Source organism: Pleurodeles waltl, chromosome 5 (genome assembly GCF_031143425.1).
Source record: "Pleurodeles waltl isolate 20211129_DDA chromosome 5, aPleWal1.hap1.20221129, whole genome shotgun sequence".
Lineage (NCBI taxonomy): Eukaryota > Metazoa > Chordata > Amphibia > Caudata > Salamandridae > Pleurodeles > Pleurodeles waltl.
The window spans coordinates 704,176,187-704,191,071 of record NC_090444.1 but is presented as its reverse complement, the minus strand read 5'-3'; the positions used below and the strand labels follow the sequence as shown (position 1 = coordinate 704,191,071).

The following is a 14,885-nucleotide window of genomic DNA, read 5'->3' as shown; positions in this document are numbered from 1 at the left end:
TTGATAGTTGGTCTACCAATTTTTAACAGGGCCGCCACAACAGAACATTAGGCACTGGCACTATTTATTTCACAAATCAAGCACCGACTGCTGGACTGCATCCCAAGAAGATTCTTTAACCCACCAGCCTGATGCCTAAGGACCTTTAAAATTGACTTACATCTTAACCTTGCTTAAGGAATTAGGCTGATTTACCATGAAGAAAAAAAATCTTAAAGTTTGCACTGCAGGAGGGCGTAGTCTAAAAAGAGCAGTCACAGTGGTCCAGGAAAAAGAAAGAAGCTGTCACCATATACAGTGACTCCTAAGAGAGTAAAGAGTGATTAAGCATAATAGGGGCTTTCTTCTGCTGTTTAGAACAATGATTAACTGTGGTTTTTCTAATGATTTGTCTGTCCTGCTTTGCTTTAAATTAAAAAAAGAGAGTAAGACTTCTGCATGAAGCAAAACGCTCCAAACCACATGGATGTGGTGGGTTGGAGCGGAGTTATGTGCCTTTTAATTACCTTTTTCATGTGGATTCCTTGCTGATTCCCTACTTTGCCCCCAAAAAACCCAGAGCTCCCACTCAAGCACAGAGGTAACACTAGCCCAGCAAGAGCTACCACAAGGAAGTTAGAGGCATGCCACAGACTGCTCTGCGACAGGGAGAAGTTCTCTGGCGTAAGTCTTCCAGGATGGAGAAAGCGCCTCTGTAAAAAATTATCCTCCATACCGTCTAACTTTTGTGGAGGCCTGGGGAAAACTGACCTGTCTGTGGAGGGTTTTCAGGCAACCGGATAAATAAAGGGAGATCATCTGAGGATTCCTGGATCCCATAACAAAGTATCTTCAAGTCTGACTAAAGTTTTGTTGTTGCTCAGCGAGATTTTTCATTAATATTTTAACAGACTTTTAGGCTTGCCTGAATGCCTGCTTCATCACTCAAGAAGGAAACCCAATGCTTATGACAAAGCCTGTATGTACGCTGATGTCAATCACTGACATGTCCCTGTCAAAATCAGTAGGACTTTCTTTTACCTTGTGAATGTTCTGATCAAACTAGTAGGTCTCACCGAATGCCATATGGAATGTCATACGTGTTGCAACGGGCCTTTATAATGATATTACTAGTCTTTTGTGTCAGAGCTTGCGTCCACAAAAATTGCCACAAACCACCTCGCAAATAAAGTCAGCACACAACATAGATAAAGTTAGTTACCCCATGATAACTTTTTAGGCCTGTGATTTGCACCCTGGCTGTTCTGTGAGGCCTCCATGCATGTGAGAGGGTTGCAAATGGTATCCGCACTGAACTTGTTGACTATTTCACATACTGTTGTGCCAACTGTATTTTGTGTAGATTTATAATTTTACACCTAGTATTTATCCTTATGCATTTTACCTACTTTTCCTTTTTAAAAGAAAAATGACCAACGGTTTCTTGAGGATTATTATGACTGTTAATGCGTTCTGAGTTTCCAACCCACATCAACTCACTGAGGGAGCACTGGACAGCTGTGTTTGCCAATACCCTGTACAGTGCTTATATAGTGTGCTTGGTCTTCAGTTTGTGGTAACCATGGTATTGAGACCCCGGGCACCAGTGGCAAAAGGCCTACATTGCTACAACTGGGGGGTCAGAGGCCCCTTAATGCCCCCGGATTCCATGAAATAGTCCTCAATGAACTACTGAAAAGCCCCATACTAACACTTCTTCAGCCATTCAGTTCAACAAGAAAATTCCTACCTGCGCCCCGCAGTAAAACAGTTCCCAGAACATCGGACACTTCAATCGATCCATTAAACCAATCCACTGTGACAACCAGATCACCTTCCCAGTCCTCACTCACCCTCCTCCATTTGCTGGTCACAGGCTCACTTTCCCGCAGGGGAACCATAATGTTAAAGTTGATAAAATAGACACTACTTACAGAGTGAAAACACCAAATGTTTACTGCCTCAATCTGTGGTGTCGTCACCATCATCATTATAGACACACCCAGCAGAGCAAACCTTGTGGTACTTTTGTGCAACATAAAACCAATTGACCAAATGTACTACTGAACCGCCTTGTCCAACAAAAACCTGCTAATAAGTACTCTTGTACTTCGCGTAAGATGCACGTAATCACCTTCCCTCCTCCCTCATTGTCGCCCAGGCTCAGCCTCATAGGAATAGGTGATTATGGCAGAAGAGCATTGAACTGCGGACTTCCCGCAAGCAGCAGCCCACAACAGTCAAACTAGAGACCACTGGGAGTGCTTACAGTAGGACACAGGTGATGCCCATACTCTGCCCCAGGGCCCTCTGTAGCGCTTCTGGCACTCAGTGCGACAATCTTTGTTGGCATCCACAATGACCTCCTTCTTGAGATCCCTCATTAACACCCCCAACATTGCCCGCCACCCCAATTGCTCCATAGCCTCACTCTGGCATACATTTCTTTATTTTTTTTTAATAGTGCTACTCATAGTTCACTCAAATCTGTGATCTGCATGTTACACGTTCTTTGCAGAAGGCACAATAACCCTCTGTGCTACATTATGTGAACAATTTGCCACTAAACAGATCTCTAATCTCTCTCCAGTGGGAACATTAATCACCAGGGCTATCTTGACATTTTACTGTTGTAGGAAAGAATCATCTTTCTTGGCATGTTACCCCCATTTTTACCTGTATGTCAGTATGTTTTTGCCTGCGTCACTGGGATCCTGATGGTCAGGACCACAGTGCTCATAGTTTATGGCCTAATGTGTACGTCTGTATAGTGCTTGACTGTGTCACTGAGGCTCTGCTAATCAGAACCTCAGTGCTTACGCTCTCTCTGCTTTTAAATTTGTCACTGTAGGCTAGTGACTTCATTTACCAATTTCAATTGGCACACTGGACCCCCCCCATATAAGTCCCTAGTACCTAGATACCCAGGGCATTGGGGTTCCAAGAGACCCTTATGGGCTGCAGCATTTCTTTTGCCAACCACAAGGAGCTCAGACAAACCCTCCCACAGGCCTGCCGTTGCAGCCTGCGTGAAATAGTGCACACACTATTTCACTGCCATTTTCACTGCACGCAAGTAACTTATAAGTCACCTATATGTCGAACCTTCACTTGGTAAAGGTTAGGTGCAAAGTTACTAAGTGTGAGGGCACCCTTCCACTAGCAAAGGTGCCCCCACATAGTTCAGGGCAATTTCCCCAGACTTTGCGAGTGCGCGGACGCCATAACACGCGTGCACCGCATATAGGTCAATACCTACATGTAGCTTCACAATTGTAACTCCGAATATGGCCATATAAGGTGTCTAAGTTCATGGAAATGTCCCCCCATTTCAAATCTGGTATCGGAGAGCCAATTCCATGCATCCTGGGGCCTCCACTATGGACCCCCAGTACTGCCAAACCAGCTCTCTGAGGCTTGCACTGCAGCTACAGCTGCTGCCATCTCAAAGACAGGGTTCTGCCTCCTGGGGTCGGAGCAGCTCAGTCCCAGGAAGGCAGAACAAAGCATTTCCTCTGAGAGCAGGGTGTTACACCCTCTCCCTTTAGAATTAGGTGTTACAGGCTGGGGATGGGTAGCCTCCCCCAGCCTCTGGAAATGCTTTGAAGGGCACAGATGGTGCCCTCCTTGCATAAGCCAGTCTACACCAGTTCAGGGACCCCTTGTCCCCTGCTTTGGTGCAAAACTAATCAAAGGAAAGGGGAGTGACCTCTCCCCTCTCCATCACCACCCAAGGGGTGGTACCCAGAGCTCCTCCAGTGTGTCCCAGACTTCAGCCATTTTGCTTCGCAAGGTGTGGGGGCACTCTGGAGGGCTCCGAGTGGCCAGTGCCAGCAGGTGACATCAGAGACCCCTCCTGATAGGTCCTTACAGGATAAGGTAGCCAATCCCCCTCTCATGACTATTTAGGGTCTCTCCTGTAGGTTCGCTTCAGATTGTACTTGCAAGTTTCCAGCAGGAATCCTCTGCAACTACTACTTCACCCTCTGACCTTGGATCAATTGGCAGCCTGCTCCAGGAACCACTGTAACAGCAACAAAGTATCCACAATGGATACTTTTCTTCTGCAACTTCAGATCCAGCCAGCAACTGCAACAGTTTCCATGGTGTGCACGTTCTGGGGATTCCCTGTCTTCACCCTGCACCAGAAGGACCGAAGAAATCTAACATGGTGAGACGGAGTCACTCCCCTGCTCATGCACGCACCTTCCAAGTGGACGACCGGTACTCCTGGACTCCTCTCACAGTGACGAGCGTGCTCCTAGAAGCACAGAGTGTGGAACCCATTGACACAGACTGTCCTGAGGTCCTGCTGACACAATTTGGAGGAGTTAAGTCCTTGCCTTCCCTGAGAGCGACAGTACCCCTGTGCACCCTATCTTCTTCACCTCCTGAGGCATCTGTACACTATTTTCAAAATTCCTTTGTGCACAGCCTGGCCCAGGTCCCCAGCACTCTATCCTGCGACGCTCAACTCGCTGAGTTGACCTCGGGCGGCGTAGGACCTTTCTTTGTAGTGCTGCACTAACCACGTTTTGCACCTCCTTTGTCCCTGTGTCCTGGGACTCCCGTGGGTGCTGCCTGGCACCCTGAGGGCTCTCTAAAGTGCTGAGAGCCCCCTCTTCCTCCTCACACAGAGTTGAGGCCCCCAAGTCCCGCCTGGGTCTAGCCAGCGCCATTTTGATGCAAAACGCACATTTGTCGTAACCAAGGCTTATTGGCGAATTCAAACACAAATTACGTCTTCATCCATCTTCACGATGTGGGACATCTTTTGCATCACGCAGGAACCCGCTGGCATCTTCCTAGGGTACATTCCTGCAGTCTTCGTCCAACCAGGGACTCTTGTTTTGCGCCCTCTTCTGGGTTGGCAGGGGCTCAGGTCCTTCCTGGAACTTTTTTTGACTTCTGGTCTTGGTCCCCTTCTTTTGCAGGTCTGGTCCAGGAATCCAGCTGTTGTTGTTTGCAGACTTGGTAGGTTACTGCAATAATCCCTATCATGAGTTGTAGTGTGTCCTAAGGAAACTTGAAGTACTTTACTCCTGCTTTTCTGGGCTCTGGGGTGGGGTAATTTACTTACCTTTACTGAATTCTTACTCTCCCAGAGATTCTGCACACACTACACTTGTCTACGGGGAAATTTTTGATTTGCATTACACTTTCTTAGTATATGGTTTGTGCTGCCCCTAGACCTATTTTCTCCCACTGCATTCTATAGCATTTCCTATTGTTTGCACAATCCTATGACTAATTACTTGTCTAATTTTGGTGTCTAGTGTATATATTGTGTATAATACTTACCTCCAGAAGGAGTATTGTCTCTAAGATATTTTTGGTACTGTGTCACCCAAATAAATACCTTTATTTTTGGTAACACTGAGTATTGTCTTTACTTGTGTATAAGTACTGGTTAACGGTAGTGGTATTGCAGGAGCTTTGCATGCCTCCTAGTTCAGCCTAAGCTGCTCTACTATAGCTACCTCTATAAGCCTAAGCTGCTAGAACACTACTACTTCACTAATAAGGGATAACTGGACCTGGTATAAGTTCCCAAGGTACCCCACTACAACCCAGGCCAGCCTCCTACACAACTGTTGCCTGAAAACTGCTGGATATGAAAGGAACTCTGAAGCAAGTGCTTAAAACTGAGTTATTTTATCCCCCTTCCCCAGGTCAGCGCCAGGTGCGCCTGCATCAGTGGCCCTTCCCTAAAGCACACGGTTTTACCCTACATGGCTGATTATGAGTAGCAAGGCGCGGTGGGACTGGACTTCCCAATTCCGGACAATACTGTGCCATTCTGAGTTTGTACAGATTGGAATTACAGGCTGTGGGAAATGGCCCTTTCTGCAGGGTCAGTCCCAGACTTTTTGCCTTCCTCCTCCTCGTTTTCCAACCTTGATTTCAGGATTCTTGACACTTTACCACTGCTGACCAGTGCTTAAGTGCAGGTGCTCTGCACTCTAAAACATGATAACAATAGCTTATCCACAATTGGCATCTTGAATTTACTTGTTAATCCTGAATAAGGTGCACTTTGTGTGGCCAGGGCCTGTAAATTAAATGCTACTAGTGGGCCTCCAGCACTGATTGTGCCACCCACTACAGGAGCCATTCAAACATGTCTCAGGCCTGCCACTACAGACCCTGTGAGTGCAGTTTTAAACTGCTATTTGAACATGGCAAGTGCACCCACATGCCAGGGCCAAACCTTCCTTTTTATTACATATAAATCATCCCTACGGAAGCCCCTAGTTAGTCCAGAGGGCAGGGTGCAGTGTATTTTGAACATTGGACATGTACTTTTTCCTGGCAGTGAAAACTGCTAAATGTGTTTTTCAATAAAGCAAGGCCTATCTCTTATATAGGTTAACATTGGGGTTACCCTGAAGCATCTTTTAAGTTTAACTTCCAGTTGGGAACAATAGAAATTTGGATTCTGGAGTCTCTGGACTCACAATTTAAAATCACAACTTATAATGAAGTCAGATTTTAAATTGTAAGTCTGAAAATGCCACTTTTAGAAGGTTTTCTTCCTTGTGATTTTCAAAAGCTTCTTTGGCATCTCCCCCACTTCAAAGGCACATTTGGGTAAGAGTGCTGGAATCCAAACCCCACAAAATCAGAAAGAACTCTGCTGGAACCAAGGACACTCTGCCAGGAAGAAGGACTGCTGTGCTGCTAGGAGAAACTGCCACTCTGCAACTGCATTGCTTTGTTGACCTATGGCTTACTAAGTGCTGTGCTGTAGAGGGTCTGCCACTTTGCTACTCGCTTTGCTGTGTTGGCCTGCTGCTTCTTGTCTGCAGTGAGAAGGACTGGACCTGTTCTCTACATCATTTAACCCAAGATTCTCCGAGGGCTTGTTGGCTTGCCCCCTGATCTCCGCAGTCTCAGAAACATCAAAGACGCCCTGCAACTCTCCTGGTACTGCTCTACTCTGCCATCTGTGAGTCCTACCTCTGCTTGAGGTGGCCCTTCTAGCTCAGGGCCGCAGAAGAGAGTTTTTCACCTGATTTCTGCAAAAACTGACGCATCATGATGCTCTACTCGGCGACATCTCATTCACTTCAACTGAGTTGGACACCAACGTGGGACCCGACTGCGAGGATCGTAAAAGACACATCGTGCCCTCGACATCAACACTTTGCTCCATTAAAGGTACTGTTTTAGCAGACACTGCTTGGGTTCTACACTCCACCGCAGTCAGTCTGAACACTGGATTTACCCCGGTCCCTCCTGCCCCTAAGTAACCTTTTGACAGCTAGTGACTTCTAAGCACTATTTCTGATGTAATCTTTAAAGTGTAATATCTCAACTTCTACTGATTGGATTTTTATCATTTTGGTCTTGTTTTGCTCAGATAAATATTTTCTAAACTGGTGTGGAGTACTTTTTGTGATGTTTTTATTGCGTTACTGTGTGTGTTGCACAAACACTTTACACATTGCCTCAAGTTAAATCTGACTGCTCTATGTCAAACTACCAGAGAGTGAGCACAGGTTAATATAGGGAGTGTAACCGACTTACCCTTACTAGGATTTTAATCCCTACTTGGAAAGGGCGCATTCCTCTGCCACTTAGAAATCCAATTTTTAACACAGGTCTTGCATGCAGAGTCTCGATTCTGAGTCACTTTCCACAAAGAAATTATTATGCAGAAACAGAGGAGCAAACGTCAGATGCCTAGATTACCTAGCACATCTGTTAGATAATGTACATCGTTCAGCTTTACAGTATTATATGCCAAGAATGTAAAGCAACAAATCCACGACACTTCCCCATTTATTGGTACATGATCTTTGCTCACTGTACAAGAGCACCAAGTGTTACATATTCCATACTTCTGCTGTCTTATTACTCCGCCATATACTTGACATTTCTCTTTTACATTGCTGAGGTCTTGCACTGTACACACCTTTTCATGGATAGATATCAAGGGTCCTCCAGGTTTTGGCCAGGACAAGCATAGGTACACTAACTCACCCACTTGATTCTTAGCCTGAAACTCACATGCAGCTCGGCTGGCATCTGACTCAGCCTAAATGCTAAAACGTCACATCAAAGGTTTTTTAAAGGTATTTCACAACGACTTTCTGCAAGTCTGTGGTGAAGCAGTTGGCCAATGCCAACATCATTCTAGGCTCACATTCCAGCCCCTGAAAAACACATTCTCAACCTCCTTTCATCTTTCACCGACTGACTAGGTATTCTGAAGTATTTACAATGCCTTCACTCAAGTAACATTTATTTCGGCCAACTATTTTAGCCTGAACATTTATGTCTGCGAGCACAATAAACAGTAAAAATGCCATTGATAGAATATGACACATTAATTCTTGAGAGTGTCTCTAGCAAGCATCTGTGAGTGAGCAGCCAACACGTGTTTTGCCCCCTAAAGGCACAGGCCAGGACCTTTTTCAAGCCTTTAAGCAACCACAATGAGACTTGTATTAACAGTCATACATACCTTTTATATACAGGTTATTAATATGGTCTCATTATTACTTACAATTTTTTCTGATTTCACACAGTGATAGATACTCAGTGGGGCACAGTTAAAGCAGTCTATTGACAGAACCATAGGTGTGTATGTGGTAGCGAGCACGTAAACACTAAAATATTCTAATCATATTCCTCAACTGATACGGAAAAGAAGTTAAGAAGATCGATTTGTACCCATAGTCAGTCACTATGTTGAGAGTGTGGGCTGAATTTAAGACGAAAAAGCCAGCATGTGACATTATGTTATCTACAAAGCAAGCTCTAAATAGTGCACTGCCATCGCTTCATCATTAACTGATTTTAAAGAACTATATAATTTCTGAATAATCATGGTAAAGGGATCTACATCCATCTTGTCTTGTGACAGTCATGCCGCTCAACTGGGAAGACCAAGCACTCGTCCGGCATTAACCCGCCACACGAGTGTTTCATCTGGGTGCCTCCTGACCAGGCATTTATTCACTACGCCAATAGTGTTTTTTCCTGTAGGCCACCATAAAAAGAATGGCTGTAAGGTCTCCAAATTCTTTGCTCAGCCGCAACAACTCCTTCATTGCCTACTTTGACTTACGCTCTGCTGCACTACTAAGAGTAGCTCAAACTCGGTTGAGCAGTCAAAGCTAATCCTAAAGATTTACACTCCATTGCTAGATCCAGATCTGCACCCTTTATGTTCCAAGAAGGTTCATTACATTTATTTTCAAATATATGGGTGTTGGCAGCATCAAAACAGACTGACAGTGTTCTAGTCACATTTGCTCTCAAGGGTTATTTTCTGCTGAGGATCTACCGGTGTGGGGCTATCATTTTTATACAATCTAAGTAAATAAGTACCAATACAAATATGGCAAATCTTGACATACTGAAATTATGAATATTCTGGTAGCATTTGACACAAGAAAGATGTAGGTGCTTAATACTAGAATGGAATCATTACCACGCAGGGTAAGGATTTCCTCCATAGTGTACACATTTCATCTACATCTAAGTGCTTCCCTGTTTCCAGTACACAAAGAAAACGATCGTTTTAAACCCCCCCTGGTGCAAGAGGATAGGTTTGGTACATCTAGTGACTTGTAATACCTAAAAGAATGAATACAAGCGAGAATAGAAAAAATGTAGGGTGCGCGCTGCAAGGGCGTATTAGTGTACAGGTGGTCCTAAGGAGATTCTAATGTAACATTCATCATAGCCTCTCGACCTGTATCAAAAGGTACCTGCATTTGGTGTTAACGCATCAGTGAAGTAAAACCAGTTATTTTAGACCTATCCAACCATCAGCTCCAACACATCTAAAAACATTGCTATGACAATAACCACAGAGCCCTCAAGATAAATGTTTGATCTTCTTTTATTTCAGTTTTTTTTTTTTTAAATAGGTTTTAGGAGACTGCATCCAAAACAGAGAAGCTCTAGACAAAAAAATCATGCCAAGCAATCAGCCCGCATTTGGTTAAGACCTGCAGTTTAGCTAAGGTGCTTTTTAGATAACTTTTGTGGGTGCTTGACTCTGCACACCAAGTGCAGTATGTACAGCCAAATGTAAGAAAAAGGCACAAACGCACCTAAACAATTTACGGGTATCAGCGCATTTTGTGCCTGACGTACACATTGAGGCGAAACAAAGACGATCTGGTACAAACTGTGTTTTGCATTAGATCAGGATTTTTACATTTGTTATTGATTTTACCATGAGTCTGAAAGTTTGTTAAAAAAGCAGGTGCAAAATCCACGGTATAATACGGAGTTGGCTCTTAATCTGCAGTACTGTATTACACATGCGCATTGATTTTTGCACTAAAACACCTTGCAGTTGCTTCTGTTTGGAGTTCACTCTAGTACCTAGTGACACAACATGAGGGTTGTATCATCACAAGTGTGGACACCCTATCCCCTTCCACCCTCCACTAACACCACGCCAGCACACTTAGGCCCTCATTCCTATTAGTGGCGTAATACCTCTATCAACAATACAAAGGTTGGATTTTCACTGGTGCAGTATTGCCTCCCGATTGCGAATTGGGCCAGTCAGAATTTGGGGGGTATTATCCCAGTAGTAACACAACAGCAGGCTCTTTCCACAAAAGCATTTTTCCAACTAAGAATTCCAATATAGTTGAGTACCGAAACATTCCTTTATTTTTCAAATGTAATGTAACATTCCATTCATTATCCTCAGCCTTATGCAAAAGGCAGCTTACTAGGCCCATTATGTAATGAACGGGAGGCGCGCTGGTTCCCCCCCTGTAGAGTGAAAGATAGCGAGAGATATTGTTTTGTATAGATGATTAATTCAGCACTTTTGGACACCTATATTATTATTGTTTGCAGTTTTGCAAAGTCCATACGTGGCCCTGCGCTATACATGATCATCAAGCTTCATTACACAAGGTCAGATTTTTTTGGCGCAGGAAAATTAAGTCTTTTACCCAGAATCGCAGGATGCCCAGCAGACACCGTGGCTCGAACCTGGTTCCTCAGACCCAAAGTTGGCAGCTATGGCCGTTATTCCACATCTCCTCCCCCACCTCAGATACTATAAGCATGCAGACAAGATAAAGTAGGGTTTGCACAGCCACTGTGAACAGAATGACCATTGTGCCAGAATAGTACTCTCTTCACGTCCCTCCCCCAAATACTCCACGGTGACCCCCGATGACCCAGTACGATAGACTGTAGTCATGTTGCACGCATGCTAGCTGTCAGCCACTGTGCATAGCGAGGCCATTGCCAAGACAACGCCGACTCTACCGGCACAGCACACTCCGAATGTTCTGGCCTCAGCAGGCCGCACGCAATGCACTACTGTTGTCATTATCATGCAAGCATATGCCACATATGACAAAAATGACCAGGCTCTTAAGGACACGTGAAAGAGAGTATCTATAAATATGAGCTCGTCTTTATCTTTATTTTAAAACATAATAAGGCTGAAAAGGCCATTGCTACACCCCTGCCAACTCGTAAGGGAATAAGTAATGGGACTGTCGCGGAACCCTGAGAGGTCTGCAGGAACCGCGCTATCTGAGCTCCCCTGCAGGAAGTGGGGCACACCGCCCTCCAGGGATAGCTCCTGTGTTGCAGGTATTCGTTTCTCTCAACCACGAAAACGGTAGCTAGCGCCCTGTTGACTGTGTCGGTGGTAAGTAGGTGGTAAGTAGGTGGTGGGACGGGCAGAGCGTATCCGTAGAACATTGTATGTGACAGGAAGAATGATGCACGCTGCGGTGAATGCCATGCTAGCAGCCAGAAGGGGTGAAGCACAGGCTAAGCAAGCTGCAGGTCACGGCGGAGCGCAGGCTAAACAAACTGCAGGCAGCGAGTGGGTCAAAGAGCATGCTAGTTATGGTAACTAAACAAGTGGCACTACGTGCAGCAGGACAGAGGTGATGCGACGCATGGCACACGCTGCAGAGCATGCTGAACCAGCGTGGAGGCAGCCTTTGAAATCTTAGGCTGTGCAGGGTAGGGTATCCGGCAAGGTGAGCGAAGCATGGCAAGTGATTAGCGGGAACCAGGAGGCGGGGTCGTGACACAGTAGCTAACAGGCTAGTTAGGGCACAGGGTGCAGGACAAGAGTCAGGGAAGCTTGGTTGTAAGCATACATAAGGGGCAGTACGGCTGCAGGCTGGCAGAGGCTAGCATGGCAGATAAGGGAAGTGGTGGCTGGTTAGCAGTGCAGAAGTGTGGCTAACAGGCTGGACAATGTGTAAGGTGCTAAGGGCCCCGTGCATGTACTGAGACAGGCCACCTGATTACTGGCTGTGTGATAAAATACAATAACAATCATGGAAAGGTGGGCCCTAGGGTCCCGAGTCTCGGTGCCGCTGCACCATCGATACCCATGTGGATAGAATGGTAGGCACGGAATCTAAGGGCCACGGTGGCTTGCAGGGTAGGTAAGATTCGCAGTAGTTAGGTGGCACGCCCGCCGGCGGGCCTATGTCTCACCTGCATTGTAGAAGCGGTCCAGCACGCTGGTCTCCCCGAAGTCAAGCTTGCCGAAGGGCAGCATCTCCAGGCGGACGCCAGCCCCCTCGCACGCCTCCCGCAGGCTCTCCAGCGCGGCGCCCTCGCAGGCCTGCACCCCGGCGCTGGCCTCCTTCATCACGTACACCACGGTGGTGTCCCTGTAGCCAGGCTTGGACCGGAGCGGGGCCGGACACCCGGTCTGCCCGTGCCCGCCGCCACCCTCCTCCACCTCCTGCCAGAGACTTCCAGCCGCCGGGGTCTTCAGGGGGGCGCCTCGGTGCGGCTGCCCCGACTCCTCCTTCGGCGGGATAGCGAGCAGCAGGGACGTGGGCACGGAGAAGGTAATGCCCTCGCTGCTGTCGCTCATGTTGGCGCCGGAACGTTTCCCCTCTTGCCCGAGGCGCTGCCTTTGGGTCCTATCTGCGGCGTGTGCTGGGCTGCATACCCTCAGAGGACACTGGTGCTCTGTCTTGTTAGAAGCTCGGAGGGTCTCGGCCACCCCCTGCTGCCAGGATCATCATAAAAAGTCTCCACAGCCCGTCAGCCGCCGGTGTCTCAACTGCAACCTGTTGCAAGAGCCAGCACTCGCGTCCCACTCTGGCTCCCCCAGCCTCCACCAAGACAGCCTTCTGAGCCACGCAAAAGCAATAAAAACACGCGAAGAAGCAGCGTTATATGCGAACACTCCCCTGCCCGACGAGCCTCTGCAAAATGCCCTCTGTGTGTGCAGTTGAAGAGCTAGCCAGGCACACCAGCAGGCGAAGCACATGTGGAGGCGCACAGCCAACCAGCCGCCCTGCTGCCGCCGCCGGGAGGGCTCCTGGGCTTCCAGGTGAGGGACCGGGGGCTGTGTTTACTTCTTCGCCCCTCCTCCTCGCTGCTGCCTGCAGCAGCACACCAGCCAGACTGCCTGTCCCCACCGACCCTGGTGTGTGGGAACTGCCAGTGTCAAAGTGTTGTGAAACGTGCTGTGTAGCTGCTGCACAAACTGTAACCCGAGAACTACCCGCCCTCCTCCTCCGTGTAGGCTACACAGAATGTACCAGCCCTTCCCGCAGTCCTCTCTGCTCGAAAGACGTGTACAGAAGTTTCTCAAAAGTGTGGGGAATTCCGCCGAGTTCACGTGACTCCCAGACGCCCCCCTGTGGCCAGTCTGTGCTGTTTGCATCTCACACTTGTAGCTACTACTATCTAAAAAAAAAATCACTACACAAGCGACTCTGTTCGAAGAACATTAACAATATACGCATGATCTAAGGATTTTTTAACCTGTTTTGTAGCTCTTGGTATAGCCGTTCAAGCCCATATGAAGGGATGGACAATATGTGTTGACGTCCCACAAATTGAATTCTTTCTTCCTCACTGCCACCCTTCAGTGGCGCACCTTTTCTCTTCCTAGCCCCTCTCACACATTTATTCTATAGTGCTACTCATCCGACTGTAGAATCTGTAGCGCGTCACATCGCAAACATTTACAGAGACAATGAGTAGCGGAGTTTAAGGCATAGGCAAAGAGGGCTCTAGCCCAGAGCCCCACTGTCCAAGGATCCCCTTGTTAAGCTTTTGTAGCAGTCCCAAACTGTTTAGAGTTTTCAAATAATAAGTTAGCTTACTTCCAATTTTTTGCTAACCCACGCTGATTCTGGTTAGATTCAGCAAGCACTTTAACCATTTAGAGTTCATAGCCCCAGTTTAACTGCATAGGTCTTTGCCTTTATGCGACATATTCCACAATGTGCAGTGGAAATTGACAATGTGTGCTCCCTTTGTGCTTGCATTGACCATGTAGAGCTGCTGCCAGACTGGTGTGATCACAGCCTATTCCTACTGCCTCCGAATACCAGTCGCATCCAGGTCAGACAGTGCAGCAAACAAAGGCACTGATCACCACTGTATGCCGGAACGGTGCAGAGAGGCAGCTACACTACTACACATTGTGCACAGCAGGCTTAGTTGAATCACTAACCGCCTGCTTTAGCGGTGCAGTGCAGCTGGAGATCGCTTCTCAAATGTAGGGTCAGAGGGCAGGTCAAGTGTCAAGGTGTGGAACAGTATATGCATGCCCAAAAGTGAGGCACCAGTCCACATGTAGCTATCTTGTTCACAAATATAGTCTTTCTGCTTCCATGTTGCCATACAGATAGAGATTGATTGTTCCAGGGTTGGACCCAGATGGAAGATGGCCTAGGAAGAGGGTTTCCAATGGACTGACCATAGTTGTAGAGGGTGTGGATGAACAAAAAATGGTTAATAAATTCAGAGTTGCTCTGTGTAGGGGGCACTATATTATATTTGGCCTGGGGCCCCTGAAATCCCTAAGATGTCCCTGACAGTGAGTCAGTCATATAAGCTGAGCTTTAAGTGGGCTGCTTCATCTGGGTCTCAGACCTGGTAGTAGTTAAAGACGGACATTGAAACAGGTCGCTATG

At 46.9% G+C, this 14,885-nt stretch overlaps 1 protein-coding gene across 2 annotated transcripts in view; it reads right to left on the bottom strand.

The window, feature by feature from the left end:
- The window catches only part of MAP3K5 (mitogen-activated protein kinase kinase kinase 5), a 759,411-nt gene extending 745,914 nt beyond the window's left edge, over positions 1-13,497 (bottom strand). The window contains exon 1 of one of the 2 annotated variants that reach the window (XM_069234653.1): positions 12,436-13,497. In XM_069234653.1, the coding sequence (XP_069090754.1) occupies positions 12,436-12,823 (388 nt within the window). In that variant the 5' untranslated portion in view covers positions 12,824-13,497. The remainder of the gene's footprint in view (positions 1-12,435) is intronic. The other variant, XM_069234652.1, reaches the window with a different exon arrangement.
- Positions 13,498-14,885: the final 1,388 nt, after the last annotated feature.